The 24610-nt window shown below is 53.5% G+C and overlaps 1 protein-coding gene across 2 annotated transcripts in view; it reads left to right on the forward strand.

Annotated features, from left to right (window-relative positions):
* Window positions 1–12034, forward strand: part of efna3b (ephrin-A3b) — a 36777-nt gene extending 24743 nt beyond the window's left edge. The window contains exons 2-6 of one of the 2 annotated variants that reach the window (XR_015930562.1): window positions 2308–2597; window positions 4432–4497; window positions 4934–5011; window positions 6552–10528; window positions 10581–12034. Coding sequence is in view for 1 of the 2 variants with exons in the window: in XM_088620583.1 (XP_088476709.1) it covers window positions 2308–2597; window positions 4432–4497; window positions 4934–5011; window positions 6552–6670 (553 nt within the window). In the remaining variant the exon portion in view is untranslated. Of the gene's footprint in view, window positions 1–2307; window positions 2598–4431; window positions 4498–4933; window positions 5012–6551 lie in introns of both variants that reach the window. The other variant, XM_088620583.1, reaches the window with a different exon arrangement.
* Window positions 12035–24610: the final 12576 nt, after the last annotated feature.

Genomic DNA, 24610 nt, shown 5'->3' on the forward strand with positions numbered 1-24610 from the left:
CTGCTGGGAGAACCCCAAACCCCAGTATCTGAGCCTGAACCCCAGTATCCGAGCCTCGTGCTGGGAGACCCCCGAACCCCAGTATCTGAGCCTCCTGCTGGGAATCTGGGCCGGGTCACATTGTAACCCTACAGTCCAGAGATCACTGGTCCAGTCTGGGTCACACTGCAACCCTACAGTCCAGAGATCACTGGTCTAGTCTGGGTCACACTGTCACCCTACAGTCCAGAGATCACTGGTCCAGTCTGGGTCACACTGCAACCCTACAGTTCAGAGATCACTGGTCCAGTCTGGGTCACAGTGCAACCCTACAGTTCAGAGATCACTGGTCCAGTCTGGGCCGGGTCACACTGTAACCCTACAGTCCAGAGATCACTGGTCCAGTCTGGGCCGGGTCACACTGTAACCCTACAGTCCAGAGATCGCTGGTCCAGTCTGGGTCACACTGTAACCCTACAGTCCAGAGATCGCTGGTCCAGTCTGGGCTGGGTCACACTGTAACCCTACAGTCCAGAGATCGCTGGTCCAGTCTGGGTCAGGTCACAGGGGAAGAGGAGGAGAACAGCGCCCCCTGTGTCTGTCCAGGGCTCCTGCAGTGTGTGTGTGCTGTCAGTGAGAGCTGCACCAATCCTCCCTTTGGTGCTTAATCTCTGAATTGGATCAGACTGCTGTGCACCGGGAGTCTGACTGACAGCATTGTAAGACCTGGAGTGGATCAGACTGCTGTGCACTGGGAGTCTGACTGACAGCACTGTAAAACCTGGAGTGGATCAGACTGCTGTGCACTGGGAGTCTGACTGACAGCACTATAAGACGTGGAGTGGATCAGACTGCTGTGCACTGGGAGTCTGACTGACAGCACTGTAACACCTGGGGTGGATCAGAGGGCTGAGCCTGTTTCCTGGTTGGAGGTGTACATTTTAACAAAAGGGATTCTCAGCAGGAAGAAGAGTGAGGGAGTTAACGAGAGAGAGAGAGCAGTGCTGTAGCTGCAGCCTCTATGTTCATTTAATAATTGAATAAATACAGTCTCCAGAGACATGGCCTAGAATTGAGAGACTGCCAGAGAGAGAGAGAGATGAAGTGAGAGAGGAGGGAGAGAAGTGAAGAGCGCGTCAGAGAAAGAAAGAGCAGGAGCGAGGGAGGGAGGAATAAAGAACGAGGGGGGGCCGGGGAAATGAGACGGAGAGGGGGATGGGGAGAGACGGGGAATGAAGGAGAGAAGGACAAGGAGAGGATGAAAAGACTGTAGCTGCGGAGAGGCAGAGCGAGGCAAGAGGCAGGAGAGAAGCGATGGGATATGAATAATACAGGAGACAGTGTTGAGCTAAAGAGATGCCAGACACCCATTAGAGATCATTGTACTACACAGACATCACTGAGCTGAACATCTGCTCACACACCTGACTGTGCTGTAGACACTGCTGCCCCTCTCCTCTCACACTCCCCTGAATTCACACACTGACACACCCCTGACTGGACTGGAGACACTGCTGTCCCTCTCCTCTCACACTGCCCCTGAATTCACACACTGACACACCCCTGACTGGACTGGAGACACTGCTGTCCCTCTCCTCTCACACTGCCCCTGAATTCACACACTGACACCCCCCTGACTGGACTGGAGACACTGCTGTCCCTCTCCTCTCACACTGCCCCTGAATTCACACACTGACACACCCCTGACTGGACTGGAGACACTGCTGTCCCTCTCCTCTCACACTGCCCCTGAATTCACACACCGACACACCCCTGACAGGACTGGAGACACTGCTGTCCCTCTCCTCTCACACTCCCCTGAATTCACACACTGACACACCCCTGACTGGACTGGAGACACTGCTGTCCCTCTCCTCTCACACTGCCCCTGAATTCACACACCGACACCCCCCTGACTGGACTGGAGACACTGCTGTCCCTCTCCTCTCACACTGCCCCTGAATTCACACACCGACACCCCCCTGACTGGACTGGAGACACTGCTGTCCCTCTCCTCTCACACTGCCCCTGAATTCACACACTGACACCCCCCTGACTGGACTGGAGACACTGCTGTCCCTCTCCTCTCACACTGCCCCTGAATTCACACACTGACACCCCCCTGACTGGACTGGAGACACTGCTGTAAACAGACTAATAGAGATCCTGTAAAAGTAAGTGGGACATTTCCCCTCTCACTAAAGCAGGTTGCTTTGACAGCACTGCCACCTGCTGGCCATTGTGGGATACTGCGGTTGCCCTGCTGCTGCGCTGCGTGGAGCTCTTCTGCAGCAGGACTAACCTGCCCCCCCCCCCGTCTCTCCCCAGCCTGCGACGGGAGGGCTACACCGTGCAGGTGAACGTGAACGACTACCTGGACATCTACTGCCCGCACTACAACGGCTCGTCCCCGGAGCGGCACGCGGAGCAGTACGTGCTGTACATGGTGAGCCGGGAGGGCTACCGCACCTGCGACCCTGCGCTGGGCTTCAAGCGCTGGGAGTGCAACCGGCCCCACGCGCCCCACGCGCCCATCAAGTTCTCCGAGAAGTTCCAGCGCTACAGCGCCTTCTCGCTGGGGTACGAGTTCCACGTGGGACACGAGTACTACTACATCTGTGAGTATAGCACTGCTGCACTCCTACTCCTGTGGGTATAACACACCCCTACTCCTGTGGGTATAACACACCCCTACTCCTGTGGGTATAACACACTGCTACACTCCTACACCTGTGAGTGTAACACACTGATATACTCCTACACCTGTGAGTGTAACACACTGCTACACTCCTACACCTGTGAGTATAACACACTGCTACACTCCTACACCTGTGAGTATAACACACTGATATACTCCTACACCTGTGAGTATAACACACTGATATACTCCTACACCTGTGGGTATAACACACTGATATACTCCTACACCTGTGAGTATAACACACTGATATACTCCTACACCTGTGAGTGTAACACACTGATATACTCCTACACCTGTGGGTATAACACACTGCTACACTCCTACACCTGTGAGTGTAACACACTGATATACTCCTACACCTGTGGGTATAACACACTGATATACTCCTACACCTGTGAGTGTAACACACTGATATACTCCTACACCTGTGAGTGTAACACACTGATATACTCCTACACCACTGAGTATAACACACTGATATACTCCTACACCTGTGAGTGTAACACACTGCTACACCCCTACACCTGTGAGTATAACACACTGATATACTCCTACACCTGTGAGTGTAACACACCGCTACACTCCTACACCTGTGAGTGTAACACACTGATATACTCCTACACCTGTGAGTGTAACACACTGCTACACTCCTACACCTGTGAGTATAACACACTGATATACTCCTACACCTGTGAGTATAACACACTGATATACTCCTACACCTGTGAGTATAACACACTGATATACTCTTACACCTGTGAGTGTAACAGACTGCTACACTCCTACACCTGTGAGTATAACACACTGATATACTCCTACACCTGTGAGTGTAACACACTGATATACTCCTACACCTGTGAGTGTAACACACTGCTACACTCCTACACCTGTGGGTATAACACACTGATATACTCCTACACCTGTGGGTATAACACACTGATATATTCCTACACCTGTGAGTATAACACACTGATATACTCCTACACCTGTGAGTATAACACACTGATATACTCCTACACCTGTGAGTGTAACACACTGATATACTCTTACACCTGTGAGTGTAACAGACTGCTACACTCCTACACCTGTGAGTATAACACACTGCTACACCCCTACACCTGTGAGTGTAACACACTGCTACACCCCTACACCTGTGAGTGTAACACACTGATATACTCCTACACCTGTGAGTATAACACACTGCTACACCCCTACACCTGTGAGTGTAACACACCGCTACACCCCTACACCTGTGAGTATAACACACTGATATACTCCTACACCTGTGAGTGTAACACACTGATATACTCCTACACCTGTGAGTGTAACACACTGCTACACTCCTACACCTGTGAGTATAACACACTGATATACTCCTACACCTGTGAGTGTAACACACTGCTACACCCCTACACCTGTGAGTATAACACACTGATATACTCCTACACCTGTGAGTGTAACACACTGATATACTCCTACACCTGTGAGTGTAACACACTGCTACACTCCTACACCTGTGAGTGTAACACACCGCTACACTCCTACACCTGTGAGTATAACACACTGATATACTCCTACACCTGTGAGTATAACACACTGATATACTCCTACACCTGTGAGTGTAACACACCGCTACACTCCTACACCTGTGAGTATAACACACTGATATACTCCTACACCTGTGAGTGTAACAACTGCATGCAGTTGGCGTGTAATTGGCGTGAGCAGTGATGTGTTGTGTGTTGTTCCAGCGACGCCCACGCACCACCATGGCCGCACCTGCCTGAAGATGAAGGTGTACGTCTGCTGCTCCACCAGTGAGTGTCTCTGGCCTCTCCCTCTGTCACTCTCTCACTCTCCCCTCCTCTCTCACTCCCCTCTCTCACTCTCCCCTCCTCTCTCACTCCTCTCTCTCACTCTCCCCTCCTGGCCTCTCCCTCTGTCACTTTCTCACTCTCCCCTCCTCTCTCCCTCTGTCACTCTCCCTCTGTCACTCTCTCACTCTCCCCTCCTGGCCTCTCCCTCTGTCACTCTCTCACTCTCCCCTCCTCTCTCCCTCTGTCCCTCTCTCACTCCCCTCTCTCACTCTCCCCTCCTCTCTCCCTCTGTCCCTCTCTCACTCCCCTCTCTCACTCTCCCCTCCTCTCTCCCTCTGTCCCTCTCTCACTCCCCTCTCTCACTCTCCCCTCCTCTCTCCCTCTGTCACTTGAACGCCCTCACTCTCCTGCTCACTCTGTCCCTCTCCCTCTGCAGCCTCTCAGCTGGATGAGAAGCCTCCCCCGACGCAGCTGGACTTCACCTTGAGACCCGACCTGGAGATCGAGGACCTTGGTGAGACTGCGCTGGCACACTCTCACCCCCTCTCACCCTCTGTGTGCTCTGGGAGTGAGAGAAGGGTGTTCAGGGGGCAGTGGAGTGTAGGACAGCGCTCAGGTGCCCGTACAGGAAGTCAGCAGCACTATGTGAAGAATGTTTTCCTGTGAGTCCGGAGGAACTGCTCTGCTGATAAGACAGCAGCATTCCTTCTCCCTGAGGTGTTCCTGTAACACCAGTCACGTCTGGTATTTACCTCCCTGTGCATTCCTGTCATTCTGTGCTGCCATGAGATTGTACTCATGCCACTGGTAGAGAGTGCTGCCTCCCCCTGCAGTTTTCACTGCCTGAGCTTGAGCTACTCCAGTCTGGGCCGGGTCACACTGTAACCCTACAGTCCAGAGATCACTGGTCCAATCTGGGCCGGGTCACACTGTAACCCTACAGTCCAGAGATCACTGGTCCAGTCTGGGTCACACTAACCCTACAGTCCAGAGATCACTGGTCCAGTCTGGGTCACACTGTAACCCTACAGCCCAGAGATCACTGGTCCAGTCTGGGTCACACTGTAACCCTACAGTCCAGAGATCACTGGTCCAGTCTGGGTCACACTGTAACCCTACAGTCCAGAGATCACTGGTCCAGTCTGGGTCACACTGTAACCCTACAGTCCAGAGATCACTGGTCCAGTCTGGGTCACACTGTAACCCTACAGTCCAGAGATCACTGGTCCAGTCTGGGCCGGGTCACACTGTAACCCTACAGTCCAGAGATCACTGGTCCAGTCTGGGTCACACTGTAACCCTACAGTCCAGAGATCACTGGTCCAGTCTGGGCAGGGCCATACTCTAACCCTACAGTCCAGAGATCGCTGGTCCAGTCTGGGTCACACTGTAACCCTACAGTCCAGAGATCACTGGTCCAGTCTGGGTCACACTGTAACCCTACAGTCCAGAGATCACTGGTCCAGTCTGGGTCACACTGTAACCCTACAGTCCAGAGATCACTGGTCCAGTCTGGGTCACACTGTAACCCTACAGTCCAGAGATCACTGGTCCAGTCTGGGTCACACTGTAACCCTACAGTCCAGAGATCACTGGTCCAGTCTGGGTCACACTGTAACCCTACAGTCCAGAGATCACTGGTCCAGTCTGGGTCACACTGTAACCCTACAGTCCAGAGATCACTGGTCCAGTCTGGGTCACACTGTAACCCTACAGTCCAGAGATCACTGGTCCAGTCTGGGTCACACTAACCCTACAGTCCAGAGATCACTGGTCCAGTCTGGGTCACACTGTAACCCTACAGTCCAGAGATCACTGGTCCAGTCTGGGTCACACTGTAACCCTACAGTCCAGAGATCACTGGTCCAGTCTGGGCCGGGTCACACTGTATCCCTGAGCCAGGGAACGAGACTTATGTACATAGGCGAGTGTAACCTTCCTAAACTCATAAACTATACTGCATGGAGATTCCCAGTTATAAATAGGAAACAAAATTAAAATTCCAAGCTATGCCGATGCATTATACACTGAATTCACCTTTCCCTCTCTCCCAGACCAGTTTCATCCCGAGATTCCCAAACTGGAGAAGAGCGTCTCTGGGAACAGCCCTACACGGGAGTACCTCTGCATCACCGTGGCAACACTCTTCCTCTTCTCCCTTTCTGTCTCCTAGCAACGCAGGGCAAAGGCACGCCCCCCCTCCCATTGCCCCGCCTCCCCCTCTGGCTGTCATGAGCTCGAACCTGCGCTCGCCACGCCCAGGGCAGCCACACTGTGCGGACGTGCAGAGCTGAGCATGGACAGTGGACACACTCGCTTGCACTGATGCACTAATGCTCTCACACACACTCTGATGCACTAATACTCTCACACACTGTAGCTCTGACACGCACACACACACTCTGATGCACTAATACTCTCACACACTGTAGCTCTGACACGCACACACACACTCTGATGCACTAATACTCTCACACACTGTAGCTCTGACACGCGCACACACTCTGATGCACTAATACTCTCACACACTGTAGCTCTGACACGCGCACACACACACTCTGATGCACTAATACTCTCACACACTGTAGCTCTGACACGCGCACACACACTCTGATGCACTAATACTCACACACTGTAGCTCTGACACGCGCACACACACTCTGATGCACTAATACTCATACACTGTAGCTATGACACGCGCGCACACACACACTCTGATGCACTAATGCTCTCACACACTGTAGCTCTGACACGCACACACACACTCTGATGCACTAATACTCTCACACACTGTAGCTCTGACACGCACACACACACTCTGATGCACTAATACTCTCACACACTGTAGCTCTGACACGCACACACACACTCTGATGCACTAATACTCTCACACACTGTAGCTCTGACACGCGCGCACACACACTCTGATGCACTAATACTCTCACACACTGTAGCTCTGACACGCGCACACACACACTCTGATGCACTAATACTCTCACACACTGTAGCTCTGACACGCGCACACACACTCTGATGCACTAATACTCTCACACACTGTAGCTCTGACACGCGCACACACACTCTGATGCACTAATACTCACACACTGTAGCTCTGACACGCGCACACACACTCTGATGCACTAATACTCACACACTGTAGCACTAACGCGCACACACACTCTGATGCACTAATACTCACACACTGTAGCACTAACGCGCACACACACTCTGATGCACTAATACTCTCACACACTCTAGCTCTGACTCGCGCACACACGCTCTGATGCACTAATACTCTCACACACTCTAGCACTAACGCGCACACACACTCAGATGCACTAATACTCTCACACACTAGCTCTGACACACTCTCACACACTCACTTGCTCTGCTCTCACGAACAACTAACCAGAAACGAGACTGGTGGCTGCAGAAGGAATTCTGGGAATTTCTGAGACACGGATAAAGAATTCCTTAACTGCAAGGTTTTTCGAAGCGCGGGCAGCACTTCAGAACACTCCTGGAGACGAGCAACGCGGAGAGCCGTGCGTGTCGTCCCTCTCCCTGGCACCCTGCAGCATGGACCTGCTCGGGTTTCGGACAGACTTCGCATCTGAAGATATTTAAACAAGCAATTATGCCAAACTTGAGTTTCAAACGTGCCAGTTTTGCACGTGTGAGTAAGAATTGGGATGGCACCTGGCAGTCGGCCATAATGCACACTGGTAGGGAGGCCCAAGACCCAGCTGAACTGAGAGACCCAAGGAGTCTGAGAAACTGGCAGTGAGATTAATATCCTGACTCTATAAGGGCTGTGTCTCTACCTGTAACACTGACACAGATCACAGTGAGACTGGGGCTCCTTTACAGCTCTCTGTCTGTCCCAGACTGGCAGTGAGATTAATATCCTGACTCTATAAGGGCTGTGTCTCTACCTGTAACAGAGACACAGATCACAGTGAGACTGGGGCTCCTTTACAGCTCTCTGTCTGTCCCAGACTGGCAGGGAGATTAATATCCTGACTCTATAAGGGCTGTGTCTCTACCTGTAACAGAGACACAGATCACAGTGAGACTGGGGCTCCTTTACAGCTCTCTGTCTGTCCCAGACTGGCAGGGAGATTAATATCCTGACTCTATAAGGGCTGTGTCTCTATCTGTAACACTGACACAGATCACAGTGAGACTGGGGTTTCTTTACAGCTCTCTGTCTGTCCCAGACTGGCAGTGAGATTAATATCCTGACTCTATGAGGGCTGTCTCTACCTGTAACACTGACACAGATCATAGTGAGACTGGGGCTCCTTTACAGCTCTCTCTGTCCCAGACTGGCAGTGAGATTAATATCCTGACTCTATAAGGGCTGTGTCTCTATCTGTAACACTGACACAGATCACAGTGAGACTGGGGCTCCTTTACAGCTCTCTGTCTGTCCCACACTGGCAGTGGGATTACAGGAGAGGTCAGCTCTGAATGTGATTTCAGGAGGCCAGGTAACAGTGCTGTTGGAGTTGGAGTCGCAGACAGTAGAACTGCGGGTGAAATATTAGACTGCTGTGTCAGCTCTGAGTGAGCGCACGTTACTCACCTGGACTCTGCACAAGGACCTGCAGGGCCAAGCAGTGCCCAGCCCATGAGGGGAGACAGTGTGTTCTCTCCTAGACTCAGAGTGCTGTTGTGTTGATCACGGCAGTACTTTCACCTGTGACCGCAGGTACATTGAGGAAGCCTTTTCAAGCTGCTGCTCTCAGAAAACTAGGCATCAGACAGAGAGGGAATCTGGGATGGACAGGGTCTGCAGGGAGCACGTTCCCAGTCACAGTGTCGCGGAGGCCGTGCAGCGCCCCCTGCTGTCTGCCTCTGCGTGACTGATGTTTATGCAGACAGTGGACAGCGGGAGGCGCTACACTGCCTCTGTGTGACTGATGTTTATGCAGACAGTGGACAGCGGGAGGCGCTACACTGCCTCTGTGTGACTGATGTTTATGCAGACAGTGGACAGCGGGAGGCGCTATACTGCCTCTGTGTGACTGATGTTTATGCAGACAGTGGACAGCGGGAGGCGCTTCACTGCCTCTGTGTGACTGATGTTTATGCAGACAGTGGACAGCGGGAGGCGCTACACTGCCTCTGTGTGACTGATGTTTATGCAGACAGTGGACAGCGGGAGGCGCTACACTGCCTCTGTGTGACTGATGTTTATGCAGACAGTGGACAGCGGGAGGCGCTACACTGCCTCTGTGTGACTTCTGATTATGCAGACAGTGGACAGCGGGAGGCGCTACACTGCCTCTGTGTGACTGATGTTTATGCAGACAGTGGACAGCGGGAGGCGCTACACTGCCTCTGTGTGACTTCTGATTATGCAGACAGTGGACAGCGGGAGGCGCTACACTGCCTCTGCGTGACGGCTGATTGCACTGTGTGTCCGGGTCGGTGTGGAACTGTGTGTCCACTTGAGGCTGTTGTTCCCAGGAATGTGTCCATGTTACTGGTCAGTGTCTGCCGGTCAGTGTCAACTCACTGCACAGCCATTTCTGGACATACTCCTGGCGGGAGAGAATCTGTGGGCTGTTTGGGTGTCCGGGATTTCCGTGAGGCAGCGGAGCTGGCCGGTTCCTCATCCCGGGAGGGGAGGGATTTCTTTCCCTAGAAGAGATGATGAGCTCGGAATGACCACCACAGAGCCTGGAAAATCACTCTTCCAAACGTTGCACTTCCAGAAGACACGAGAGAGGAGACTGGAGACTGTAGGCGCGCGCGCGCGCGTGTGTGTGTGTGTGTGTATGTGTGTGTGAGTGAGTCTCGGTCTGTGCTCCTCTGTGTCTACGTGTGTGACTGTGGGTGTGTGTGTGTGTGTGTGTGTGTGTGTGCGCGTGCGCGCGAGTCTCGGTCTGTGCTCCTCCGTGTATCTACGTGTGTGTGCGTGTGTGTGACTGTGTGTGTGTGTGCGCACGCGAGTCTCGGTCTGTGCTCCTCCATGTGTTGACGTGTGTGTGCGTGTGTGACAGTGTGTGTGTGTGCGCGAGTTGTGGTCTGTGCTGCTCCATGTGTGCGTGTGTGACAGTGTGTGTGCGCGCGAGTCTTGGTCTGTGCTGCTCCGTGTGTCTACGTGTGTGTGCGTGTGTGACAGTGTGTGTGAGCGGAGTGTTTCCTACTCCAGACACCTCCTCTTCCTGGGCCTGTCCTGGCTCCAGGCGGGCCGGATCTGTCTGTGTAACATAACTGAGCCAGTAACCCCGGAGAGCAGGCTGGGCTCACCTGAGCCGAGCCCCGGCCTGTGTGGCACTACACCTCTTTGGACCCAGATGTACGAAACCAGCTCTGAGCCATGGGATTTCCCAGCGCTCCGTGTGCTGGGTGTTTGGGGGGGGGCAGAGGAGCTGACCGCTGCAGTGTCCAGCCTGTCCTGTAGAGCCCAGAGGCACGGTGACTCCATGTGTTTGTGTGATGTTTTGGGGGGGGGCGCGTGGTCACCCCTCCCCTGCCCCGCTGGAAGTATCCTCCCATTGGCATTTTTGGCTGCTTGTGTCCCGAAAGGAGTTGGGCTCCAGGCGCTAGCGGGGGCTCGTGTGAGCACTCAGGTCATGTCCGGCCTCCCGCTCCGGGGCTCCGAGAGAGAGCTGGGGCCGGGGCTGGGGTCGCCTGGAGGCCAGAGCCCCGCAGGGCTGTTGGGCTCTTACTGCTCCTGGGAAGGCAAGAGTTAACAGGCAGAGGCCCACAGGGCTCCGAGCCGAGCGCAGCCCAGCAGCTCATCCTGCGATTAAGATAATTAGGGGTTCGGTTGTGTAGCGGAGCTGGACTGCGGCACCAGCCAGAAGGTAGGTGTGGGTGTGGTGCGCGCATGTGTGTCTGTATCTGTGTGCATGTGTGCATCTGTACATGAATGTGTGCGCATCTGATTGTGTCTGTGTGAGTGTATGTGTGTGCATCGGTTTGTGTGTGTGTGGGCGCCTGTACATGAATGTGTGTGTGAGTGCGTGTGTGTGCATCGGTTTGAGTGTGTGTGAGTGCATGTGTGTGCATTGGTTTGTGTCTGTGTGTCTCTGTGTGTGTGAGTGTATGTGTGTGCATTGGTTTGTGTCTGTGTGTCTCTGTGTGTGTGTGTGCATCGGTTTGTGTGTGTGTGAGTGTATGTGTGTGCATTGGTTTGTGTCTGTGTGTCTCTGTGTGTGTGTGCGCATCGGTTTGTGTGTGTGAGTGTATGTGTGTGCATTGGTTTGTGTCTGTGTGTCTCTGTGTGTGTGTATGCATCGGTTTGAGTGTTTGTGAGTGCATGTGTGTGCATTGGTTTGTGTCTGTGTGTCTCTGTGTGTGTGTGTGTGTGTGCGCATCGGTTTGTGTGTGTGTGAGTGAGTGTGCGATAGACTTGAAATCAACAAAGCATTTACGAGGGAGTCTGGTGGTGACGGTGTGTTTACTCCCCAGCGAGAGAGCGCGCTCTGCCCAGTCCTGGCACAGAAGGACCGGGCGCAAGACTGCGGGGGGTCGGGGCTGTTTCATAGCACTGAGAAGAATAAAAACTGAATTTGAAATATTCCTGCATCCGAGTGCTGGTGTTGATTGCCACCGGAGGACTTGGGGGGTGGGCGGGCGGGCAAGGGAGATAAATGCAGCCCCTAAACCAGAAGGAAGGGGGTAGCAGCTCTGCACAAGTGCAAGCCTGTGACCTTTGAACTTTCACCCCATCTGCCTTCCTCTCTTGCCCTCAACTGGACCTTTTGTTTCAGCAGGTGGTAACATCTACATTTCTGTTACAAAGTCCAAATGCAAATATGGAGAGAGAGAGAGAGAGAGAGAGAGAGAGAGAGAGAGAGAGAGAGAGAGAGAGAGAATGTTTATACGGTTAAAAGGAGTTAAAATTGAGCACTGCGGATCATTGGATTGATTCTGACAGTGGACAGCAGGGGGCGATGAAGCGGCTCCATTTGTGTCAGAACGTCTTCCGCATATGGAATGTGTCAGCGGACAGCTGTGAGGAGTTACCCAGGAGCTGTCCATGTCCGTAGGACACTCCCGGTCAGGTTAGTAAAGGGTGAGAGACAGGTAAACTGACATGAGCATAGGGGGAGAGAGAGACAGGTACACAGACACGAGCACAGAGAGAGAGAGAGACAGGTACACAGACATGAGCACAGAGAGAGAGAGAGACAGGTACACAGACACGAGCACAGGGAGAGAGAGACAGGTACACAGACATAAACACGGAAAGAGAGACAGGTAAACAGACAAGGACAAGTATACACACAGGGAGAGAGAGACAGGTATACAGAGAGACAAGGACAGGGAGAGAGACGGGTACACAGGTTGAAAGCCATACAGAGACTCAAGTGCGCACAGAGACAGACAGATAGACTTTATCATCACTAGAACCAGCAGATATAGTGAGAAACAGACCCCTCCCCCTGTCTGTCTCTGAGCTCTGCCTCATTTGTTACAGAACTTCGTTAGTGTGATTAATTGCTTCTCGCAGTCTCCCTGTGGAGAGGAACTGCATGAGACTCTTTTTCCTTCCTCGCACTGCACCTCTCTCTTCCTCACAGCTCCCGTTTCCTCTCCAGTCTCTCCATTTACCTGCTCATCTTAAATCCTGTCTGTCTCCTCTTCTCCTCACTGCAGTCTCCTGTCTCATCTTCCTGCCCACCATCACTCTTCCTCTGAGTCTGTACACTTACTCTCCAGCTCTGATGATGATGATGGAGTGTTCATGTGAAGATTCAGATGAGCTGGACTGAGTGTCTCTACAGTGACTCTCCAGCTCTGATGATGATGAAGGAGTGTTCATGTGAAGATACAGAGGAGCTGGACTGAGTGTCTGTACAGTGACTCTCCAGCTCTGATGATGATGAAGGAGTGTTCATGTGAAGATACAGAGGAGCTGGACTGAGTGTCTGTACAGTGACTCTCCAGCTCTGATGATGATGAAGGAGTGTTCATGTGAAGATACAGAGGAGCTGGACTGAGTGTCTGTACAGTGACTCTCCAGCTCTGATGATGATGAAGGAGTGTTCATGTGAAGATACAGAGGAGCTGGACTGAGTGTCTGTACAGTGACTCTCCAGCTCTGATGATGATGAAGGAGTGTTCATGTGAAGATACAGAGGAGCTGGACTGAGTGTCTCTACAGTGACTCTCCAGCTCTGATGATGATGAAGGAGTGTTCATGTGAAGATACAGAGGAGCTGGACTGAGTGTCTGTACAGTGACTCTCCAGCTCTGATGATGATGAAGGAGTGTTCATGTGAAGATACAGAGGAGCTGGACTGAGTGTCTGTACAGTGACTCTCCAGCTCTGATGATGATGAAGGAGTGTTCATGTGAAGATACAGAGGAGCTGGACTGAGTGTCTGTACAGTGACTCTCCAGCTCTGATGATGATGAAGGAGTGTTCATGTGAAGATACAGAGGAGCTGGACTGAGTGTCTGTACAGTGACTCTCCAGCTCTGATGATGATGAAGAAGTGTTCATGTGAAGATACAGAGGAGCTGGACTGAGTGTCTGTACAGTGACTCTCCAGCTCTGATGATGATGAAGGAGTGTTCATGTGAAGATACAGAGGAGCTGGACTGAGTGTCTGTACAGTGACTCTCCAGCTCTGAGGATGAGGAGGATGTGAAGACAGTGTCTGTAGAGGTGATTCAGTGTCTGGAAGACTGGGAGCCCAGAAGGGGCCTCAGTGTGGGCCAGTTCTCGTGCCCCTGGGCAGCCTGAGTGAGGTGGTGTCTCCTGCCGCTCTGAGAGCCCGTTTGTTGTCTGCGCGAGGAGGCCGTCAGTGCCAAGAGCGCGCCTGCTCTCGCCCTGCCTGACTCAGCACGCCGGCGCGCCGCCACCACCGCTGGCTGGGCAACCACAGTCACCTGGCTGTGTCTCATCAGCCCACAGAGACAGGAGAGAGAGGGAGAGGAGAGAGAGAGGGGTATGGGGGAGGGAGAGGAGGAGAGAGAGGGAGCAGGAGAGAGAGGGAGAGGAGGAGAGAGAGGGGTATGGGGGAGGGAGAGGAGGAGAGAGAGGGAGCAGGAGAGAGAGGGAGAGGAGGAGAGAGAGGGGTATGAGGGGAGGGAGAGGAGGAGAGAGGGTATGGGGGAGGGAGAGGAGGAGAGAGAGGGAGCAGGAGAGAGAGGGAGAGGAGGAGAGAGAGGGGTATGGGGGAGGGAGAGGTGGAGAGAGAGGGAGCAGGAGAGAGAGGGAGAGGAGGAGAGAGAGGGGTATGGGGGAGGGAGAGGAGGAGAGAGGGTATGGGGGAGGGAGAGGAGGAGAGAGAGGGAGCAGGAGAGAGAGGGAGAGGAGGAGAGAGAGGGGTATGGGGGAGGGAGAGGTGGAGAGAGAGGGAGCAGGAGAGAGAGGGAGAGGAGGAGAGAGAGGGGTATGGGGGAGGGAGAGGAGGAGAGAGAGGGAGCAGGAGAGAGAGGGAGAGGAGGAGAGAGAGGGGTATGAGGGGAGGGAGAGGAGGAGAGAGGGGTATTGAGGAGAGGGAGAGGAGGAGAGAGAGGGGTATGAGGGGAGGGAGAGGAAGAGAGAGGGGTATGGGGGAGGGAGAGGAAGAGAGAGGGGTATTGAGAGGAGGGAGAGGAGGAGAGAGAGGGGTATTGAGGGGAGGGAGAGGGGTATTGAGGGGAGGGAGAGGAGGAGAGAGAGGGGTATTGAGGGGAGGGAGAGGGGTATTGAGGGGAGGGAGAGGAGGAGAGAGAGGGGTATTGAGGGGAGGGAGAGGGGTATTGAGGGGAGGGAGAGGAGGAGAGAGAGGGGTATTGAGGGGAGGGAGAGGAGGAGAGAGGGGTATGGGGGAGAGAGAGGAGTGAAGACAGACGGTTTTTCACCTACCACGTCTGGCTCAGGCCGGGTTCAGCTTGGTTTTTCGCGATGACGCGGAGGGTAGCTAGATCCAGTCAGGCCTGCGCGGACCTTCGCTGGGCTGACAGCGCGCGCGGGTTGAGCAGGCGCCTACCGCGGTAATCAGCCGTTTCCCCACTTCCAGACGGACTACAGGTCTACAGCACACCAGTCTGCCTCTCCACTGCCCACAGCAGCCCAGCAGGGCAGCGTGAAACCGTGCCTGCAGGGTGGTCTCGGGTACGGGCCGGGGTCGGGCTTCAGGGTCATGCCCGGGTGACCAGGAGCCCACTCTGACTCCCAGGGTCTCCCCTCGACCCTGCGCTTCGCTAACAAACTCTTCTGTTAATTAAATAAATCAATTTCCTGAACAGTTTGTTCATCTGTGTCTGAGCGCTTGTTGCGCAGGGGAACTCGAGCCAGATGGACAGATTGCGAGACACGAAGAGATGAGCAGATAGTGAGGCAGAGAGACGGGCACAGGCACGCCACTGCACAGGTGTCAGGGAGAGAGAGTCACTGAGTGTGAGAGAGTGTTTGATAGATCAGAGGAACAGTACAGTCCAGTGCAGTAAACCCTAGTGAGATCAGGGTAAAAGCACAGTCCAGTGCAGTGAAGCCCAGTGAGATCAGGGTAAAAGCACAGTACAGTGCAGTGAAGCCCAGTGAGATCAGGGTAAAAGCACAGTACAGTGCAGTAAAACCCAATGAGATCAGGGTAAAAGCACAGTACAGTGCAGTAAAGCCCAGTGAGATCAGGGTAAAAGCACAGTACAGTGCAGTAAAGCTCAGTGAGATCAGGGTAAAAGCACAGTACAGTGCAGTAAAGCCCAATGAGATCAGGGTAAAAGCACAGTACAGTGCAGTAAAGCTCAGTGAGATCAGGGTAAAAGCACAGTACAGTGCAGTAAAGCCCAGTGAGATCAGGGTAAAAGCACAGTACAGTGCAGTACAGCCCAGTGAGATCAGGGTAAAAGCACAGTACAATGCAGTGAAGCTCAATGAGATCTGGGTAAAAGCACAGTACAGTGCAGTAAAGCCCAGTGAGATCGGGTAAAAGCATAATCTCAATGCACAGTGTATTAAAGGTAAGTAAAAATGGTAAAAGTAACAGGAATGGGGTACATTGATCACACCCTGTACCCTGACCTGGACAGACCTCAGAGGCTCAGAAAGGGGACAGTAACAGGACAGACTGCAGTGTCCACACCCTGTACCCTGATCTGGACAGATCTCAAGTTACACAAGACAGGCCCTGGTCAGTACTGGGGTGAAAATGGTCTGAGTGGAGCAGTAGATGACGATCTACTCCCTCTGAAGAGTGTGTGAGAGTCCCTGGTTTAACCAGTGCTGCTCTGTCACTGGGCTACTGTCTAAACCTGCACCACCTGCTGCTCCAGCCAGAGGGCGCCAGCGAGTGGGTGTGCCTCTGTTTACTCGCGGACAGGCAGAGTTCACACACACAGGATTACACAATCACTGCACTTTAAGGGTTATCAGAATCACGCAGTACAAACACACACGCAAACAGCAGAAACACAAACACACAGACACAGCAGATAAACACACAGAAGATACATACTGCAGACTCATAACAGACAGACAAACACGTACATACAACAGATACACACACATAAACGTTACGCATACACACACAGCAGTTACAGAAAACACGCTGTAGACACACAGAGACGCACACAGCAGATACACACACAGGAGATACACACAGCAGGTACACAGTTACACACACAGCAGGTACACAGTTATAAACACACAACAGATACACAGTTACGCACACAGCGGGTATACAGTTACACACACAGCAGATACACAGCTACACACAGACCCCTGTCCTCTTTCTTGGGGGTGACCATGTCTTCCCTGGGGGGGGGTAAGAGGGGGTGAGGGGGACCCAGATTTCACATTGTGAGGTCTGTTGCTGTCTCTCTGTAGTCACTCTCCTTCCCCCTCTCTCATCCTTTCCTGCTCCCCGCCCAGCCCCCCTGTTCCTGGGGATGTTAAGGATCGAGTCCTGAGTGTCCCGGAGTGTCCCGGGCCGACAGAACTGGGCTATTTCTGGCCCGGCAGCAACACGGTGCCCCTGCCCTGTTTTTAGCGGGTTTTAGCACGAGGGTTGAGCTGCGGTTTATTTCGGGTGCAGAATGAGCTCCCCTCCCACTATATTTAGCTCCAAATCCCGACGATCTCCGCCTGTATCCGAGCAGATGGGGTCGGGCCTGTTTTTGCTCTGGGATGGGGAGGGAGGGGCGCGGCAGAGAGGCTTCGGAGCCGAGATTGGAAGTCAGTGGGCCGCCGGCAGGCAGTAATCTGTGCACATCTGGACACAGCTGGCCCAGGCTGCTACACAACTTCCCAGGATTAAAGCGCTCTCGCAGAAATAGAAACTCGCTGATCCCGGCAGAGTATTTGGGGAAAATATTCCAATATTAGAAAGAAAAATCCTTCAAAAGGAGATCAGAACATAAGACGGTTACAAACGAGGGGAGGTCAAGGGGCTGGTTCTGCTTGTTTAGCTGGAAGTAGCGCTTCTTTACGCAAAGAGCTGTGGGGGTGTGGAACGAGCTGCCCAGCCCCCATAGGGGAAGCAGTTTCCCAAGATCAGCCAGGAAGGGCCTGGATGACAGATTCTGGGGTGCAGGTGGGCTAACTATTAGGGAGGGGGGTCCTCTTGCTCCTGCTGGGGGCTCGCTGCTGAGTCACATGTCCCTCCCTCCGGCCCTGGACGCTGTGGCGTCTTCCTCGTGAGAGTGCGTCAGACAAACCGGTTCTGTCGCGTGCGGACAGAGACGTGGAATGTTCGGGTTCACGGTAATGGATGAGCCTGTCAACACATCACTGATAAGAGAGACAGAGGGAGAGACGGAGGAGGAGAAAGAGAGACAGGTTCAGGGAGAGAGAGAGCGAGACAGAGATGGAGGAGGAGAGGGAGACAGAGGGAGAGAGAGAGACAGGTACAGGGAGAGAGGGAGACAGAGATGGAGGAGGAGAGAGAGACAGGGAGACAGAGGGAGAGAGGGAGGAGGAGAAAGACAGAGGGAGAAAGAGACAGAGATGGAGGAGGAGAGGGAGACAGAGGGAGTCTCCAGTCTTCTGTCTACAGTATATGTAAATAGTTTATGATATGTCCTTGTTGTAAATGTCTGTAGATTTTATTTTACTTTTATTTTTGTTTTGTTTCATGTGAATTTCATTATTTTCATTTGCTTTGCAACACTGATTGTCCCCATCGGTCATGCTAATAAAGCCTCTTGAATTGAACTGAGAGGGCAGAGGGAGAGAGGGAGGAGGAGAGAAAAAGAGGGAGAGGGAGAGGGAGACAGAGATGGAGGAGGAGAGAGAGAGGGAGAGGGGGAAAGGGAGAGAGAGACAGGTACAGGGAGAAAGAGAGACAGGAGACAGAGGGAGAGAGAGAGACAGAGATGGAGGAGGGGAGAGAGACAGAGTGTGAGGGAGAAAGGGAGAGAGAGAGAGAGAGAGACACAGAGGGAGAGTAAGTTGACAGAGAGACATAAGTAGAGTGAGGGAGAGAAGGAGGGAGAGAGACAGACAGATGGAAAGAGAGACAGGCTGGGAAAGAGAGAAAAAGTAAGAGGGGCAGAGAGAGAGAGAAGAAGACTGACAGAGGGAGAGAGAGACACCCTGACACCCCAAAATAAACCTTCCAAAATAAATCTGCTCAGGCACACAGTGCGTGGAGTTAAAATCATAGCGGAAACATTTGCATTTCTGCTTCATCAGTACAATCAGATCAGGAGCCCTGCAGCTGGTGTAAAACCCGGAGTGGAGCAGTGGCCGGGACTCGAGCAGGCTGCTGTGCACTGGGAGTCTGTCTGGCAACAGTGTAAAACCTGGAGTGGATCAGCCGGCAGCGCATCGGGAGCCTGGGCTGTAGCCTCTGGAAGTTCTGGCGCACACACACACGTGCGCTCACACACTCTCACACCTCCCTCCTCCCCCAGCCGGAGACAGGGAAACCGCAGGGAAATCACACGAAACTTGTTAGCGCAGTGTGCAGCTCCTGCTGTGCTGTCCTGAACCCCAGAGAGCAGAGGGGGTGCGAGTGATTGATGATCTGGGGCTCCACACATGTGCAGCGGGGGGGGCTGTCCCTCGACTGTGCTCCCCGCCTGTGTGTTGCGCACACACACACACCAACATGCACATACACACGCACACGCACACTAATGCACATACACACACGCACACGCACACAAATGTACATACACACCAACATGCACATACACACACACACACCCACAGTCACGTGGGTGGGGGGCTGCGGGGACAGTGAGTCCTGGGGGTTGTCATGACATCCTCACGTACAGGGTCAGTGTGTCTGTCAGTGTGCAGTGTGTCGTGTGTCAGTGTGTCTGTCAGTGTGCAGCTTGTCAGTGTGTCAGACAGTGCCCAGTGTGCAGCATGTCAGTGTGTCAGTCAGTGCACAGTGTGGAGTGTGTAGTGTGTCAGTCAGTGCTCAGTGTGCAGTGTGCAGTGTGTAGTGTGCAGTGTGTCAGTCAGTGCTCAGTGTGCAGTGCGCAGTGTGTCAGTCAGTGCACAGTGTGGAGTGTGTAGTGTATCAGTCAGTGCTCAGTGTGTGGCTGCAGGTTGTCAGTTTGTAGTGTGTCAGTCAGTGCTCAGTGTGCAGTGTGTAGTGTGCAGTGTGTCAGTCAGTGCTCAGTGTGTAGTGTGCAGTGTGTCTGTCATTGCTAAGTGTGCAGTGTGCACTGTGTCAGTGCTCGGTGTGTGGCTGCAGGCTGTCAGTGTGCAGTGTGTCAGTCAGTGCTCAGTGTGCAGTGCTCAGTGTGCAGTGTGTCAGTCAGTGCTCAGTGTGCAGTGCTCAGTGTGTAGTGTGTCAGTCAGTGCTCAGTGTGCAGTGCTCAGTGTGCAGGGCTCAGTGTGTGGCTGCAGGCTGTCAGTTTGTAGTGTGTCAGTCAGTGCTCAGTGTGCAGGGCTCAGTGTGCAGTGTCAGTCAGTGCTCAGTGTGCAGTGTGCAGTGTGTCAGTCAGTCTCAGTGTGCAGTGTGCAGTGTGTCAGTCAGTCTCAGTGTGCAGTGTGTCAGTCAGTGCTCAGTCTGCAGTGTGCAGTGTGTCAGTCAGTCTCAGTGTGCAGTGTGTCAGTCAGTGCTCAGTGTGCAGTGTGCAGTGTGCAGTGTGTCAGTCAGTCTCAGTGTGTGGCTGCAGGCTGTCAGCAGGGGGTGACGTCAGGCCCCACTGAGACACTGACTCTTTGTCCTGTGACTCCAGGGCTTGTTGCTGGACTTTGGTCCATCTTGGAGCTGCCTGATAACACCCTGACAGGCCTGTGTGCACGTAAGCACTGCCTGCCCCACACACACACACACCTGCACGCCACAGCACGCGGCTCGCAATCTGACACTCTAACACACAGACACACCCCGGCCCCTGACCTTGTACCCAGCCGGGCCCCTCCCTGATGCACCTTGCCCAGAGCGCGCGCCGCCAGGGGCCCGGTGGCACAGCGCTCTGCCTGGGACCGGGGTGGTGGACAGGCTGGCCTCGGTGTCTCAGCGGCAGGGTGGGCCAGGCAGAGGGGATTAGGACTAATACAGCCCAGATGTGTCATTTCAGACACACAGGAGCCAGTAACGAGGGGCCCCAATTAACACCCAGCCCTCCAGCTAATTAATCCCAGTTGCCCCGGCCTTGTCCCTCCCTCCCAATTTTCTATCTCCCTCTTTCTCTGCTTTCCTTCCACATCTGCTTTCTGTTCGACTGCCCTTCTCCTCCTCTCCTGTTCCTCCTCTCACCAGGCTCTCTCCCTCACTCCCTCTCAAGCTCCCTTCCTCCTTTCCATCCCTCTCTTCCTCTCTCTCTCCATCCCTCTCTCTTCCCCCTTGTCCATCTCTCTCTTCCTCTCTCTCTCCATCCCTCTCTCTTCCCCCTTGTCCATCCCTCTCTTTCTATCTCTCTCCATCCCTCTCTCTTCCTCCCTCTTTCTTCCCTCTTGTCCATCTCTCTCTTCCTCTCTCTCCATCCCTCTCTCTTCCTCCTTGTCCATCCCTCTCTTCCTCTCTCTCTCCATCTCTCTCTCTTCCTCCCTCTCTCTTCCCTCTTGTCCATCCCTCTCTTCCCCTCTCTCTCAATCCCTGTCTCTTCCTCCCTCTCTCTTCTGCCTTGCCCACCCCTCTCTTCCTCTCTCTCTCCATCCCTGTCTCTTCCTCCCTCTCTCGTCCCTCTTGTCCATCCCTTTCTCTCCCTCTCTCTCCATCCCTCTCTCTTCCTCTCTCTCTTCCTCCCACTCCCTCCCTCTCTCCAGCCAGCCGTGCGCTGTAACGCGATCCCCATTCCCGGCGGAGAATGCCGTATTCCTGCCTGGAAGCTGGCGGCCCAGAAAAGCGGAGTCTGTGTGGACAGCTGGCTCACAGCAGCGCTTAAATACAGACCAGCCCAGCTCCACTGCAGCCCTGCCACACAGGCAGCTATAATTAGCCTCTCCCAGAATAGCGAAGGGGGAAAGTGACACAAACACAGAGCCGAGCAACACGCAAAGGACACATCGCGGACCTGCAGCCTGCACCCGCACACGCCAGGACACGCATGTCCTGCACATGCTAGACATGCTCAAGACACGCTCCATCTTCATCAGAGCTGTACAGACACTCAGTCCAGCTCCTCTGTATCTTCACATGAACACTCCTTCATCATCATCAGAGCTGGAGAGTCACTGTACAGACACTCAGTCCAGCTCCTCTGTATCTTCAAATTCACACTCCTTCATCATCATCAGAGCTGGAGAGTAACTGTAGAGACACTCAGTCCAGCTCCTCTGTACCTTCACATGAACACTCCTTCATCATCATCAGAGCTGTAGTCACTGTACAGACACTCAGTCCAGCTCCTCTGTATCTTCAAATTCACACTCCTTCATCATCATCAGAGCTGTAGAGTCACTGTAGAGACACTCATTCCAGCTCCTCTGTATCTTCACATGAACACTCCTTCTTCATCATCAGAGCTGGAGAGTCCCTGTAAAGTTTCTGAGAAGTAAGAGACTCAGAAGTGATAGATGGAGACAGTTGTGGTGATGATGCTCAGCATGCAGGCCCTGGTTGACAGAGAGTGAGGGTGAGGCTCCAGGCTCTTACAGCATCTCTGGACTGCAGCCCAGTGACACACCACAGCTGGGACACACTCGCTGCCAGGACATGGAAACTATACATTAAACTTGTGTCCCTGCTTGCGTTCTGGAAACACAGGCTGGAGCGAGGGCACCCTCCCAGCTCTTTGTGCACTGAACTGTGATTCCAGGGCAGACAACAGGACAGAACATCTTCAGAACTACCCTGATCTCACTGGGCTTTACCGCACTGCACTGTGCTTTTACCCTGATCTCATTGGGCTGTACTGCACTGCACTGTGCTTTTACCCTGATCTCACTGGGCTGTACTGCACTGCACTGTGCTTTTACCCTGATCTCACTGGGCTGTACTGCACTGCACTGTACTTTTACCCTGATCTCACTGGGCTGTACTGCACTGTACTGTGCTTTTACCCTGACCTCACTGGGCTGTACTGCACTGTACTGTGCTTTTACCCTGATATCACTGGGCTGTACTGCACTGTACTGTGCTTTTACCCTGATCTCACTGGGCTGTACTGCACTGCACTGTGCTTTTACCCTGATATCACTGGGCTGTTCTGCACTGTACTGTGCTTTTACCCTGACCTCACTGGGCTGTACTGCACTGCACTGTGCTTTTACCCTGATCTCACTGGGCTGTACTGCACTGCACTGTACTTTTACCCAGGTCTCACTGGGCTGTACTGCAGTGTACTTTTTTACCACGTTCCTTTCCAAGCCCCTGACCCTCTGAAAGGCGGGCTCTGAGCTCCGGGGCGTCCCAGCGAGCACTGGGCCACGGCTCTGAGTCTCGGCTCCGAGGAGACCCGGCAGGCTGGGAGATACCGATCACCTGGGAGACTTTCTGTGCTTTTTGGGGAGGGGGTGTTGTCTGCTGTGACAGCTGGTGAGGAGAGGCGAGGGACGGTGGGGGGGGGGTATCCTAATTGCTGAAGTGTGTCTGCTTTGAGTGCCTTTCTGAAAACACACTGACACACACAGACAGACAGGCAGGCTTCTCCCCCAGCAGAATGGAACGGGACTCCATCTGGGATCATTAAGGAACTGTTAATGAATACAGTCATTGGGGAGGGAGGGGGAGATAAATTATTCTGCCTTTCAGGGTGCGAGCTGGGCGTCTGTCTCCCCAGAGGGAGAGGAGGTGGGAGAGAGAGGGAGGGAGAGAAGGAGAGAGGGGGAAGGAGAGAAGGAGAGAGAGGGAGAGAAGGAGAGAGAGGGAGGTAGAGAAGGAGAGAGGGGGAGGGAGAGAAGGAGAGAGAGAGGAAGAGAAGGAACGAGAGGGAGAGGAGGTGGGAGAGAGAGGGAGAGAAGGAGAGAGAGGGAAGGAGAGAAGGAGAGAGAGATGGAGAAGGAGAGAGAGGGAGGGAGAGAAGGAGAGAGAAGGAGGGAGAGAAGGAGAGAGAGAGAAGGAGAGAGAGGGAGAGGAGGTGGGAGAGAAAAATTGAGAGAAGGAGAGAGATTGAGGGAGAGAAGGAGAGAGAGAGAGAAAGTGTGGAAGAGAAAGAGAGGGGGAGAGGAGAGGGAGGGAGAGAGAAAGAGAGGAGGGAGAGTCTCAGTAAAGACACTGTAAAAGCACAGGACAGCAGCCTGCACTGGGGCCTGACCTCTGAAAGGTGTTCCAGGGTGACGGAGTGTGTGTGGGGGGTCGTGACCTGTGACCCCTCGCTGTGCTGTCCTCTCACGGACACACATGGGGCCCATTGTGCAGAAGTGTGCCGCTCCGAGGGACGACGGCCACCTGTATGCTAATAGAGCAGGCCCACTGTCCAGCCTGTGGAAGTGAGCCAGACCGCGTGCCGGAACAGCCAGGGGCAGGGCAGGGGCAGGGGGAGGAGGGGACGGGGGCAGATCGGCTCCTCTCCTCTGCCAGGGGGCAGCTGGTGCTGGCAGTGCGATCCGCCTCTAATCGCGCGCCAAGGCGCTCTCCTCCTAGACCACACACACGGGCAGCTGCTATTTGTGCAACAGGTGTTAAGATCTGATCTGTAGTCAGTCAGTTTAATTACACAGTGTGTGCAGTGCAGGAATTAAAGAGCTTAGTTTGAGTTTCTCTGCAGATCTGATGAAGATGATGATGGAGTGTTAATGTGAATTTACAGATGAGCTGTGTTAATGATGGAGTGTTAATGTGAAGATACAGAGGAGCTGGACTGAGTGTCT

Source organism: Lepisosteus platostomus, chromosome 26 (genome assembly GCF_059453375.1).
Source record: "Lepisosteus platostomus isolate fLepPlt1 chromosome 26, fLepPlt1.hap1, whole genome shotgun sequence".
Lineage (NCBI taxonomy): Eukaryota > Metazoa > Chordata > Actinopteri > Semionotiformes > Lepisosteidae > Lepisosteus > Lepisosteus platostomus.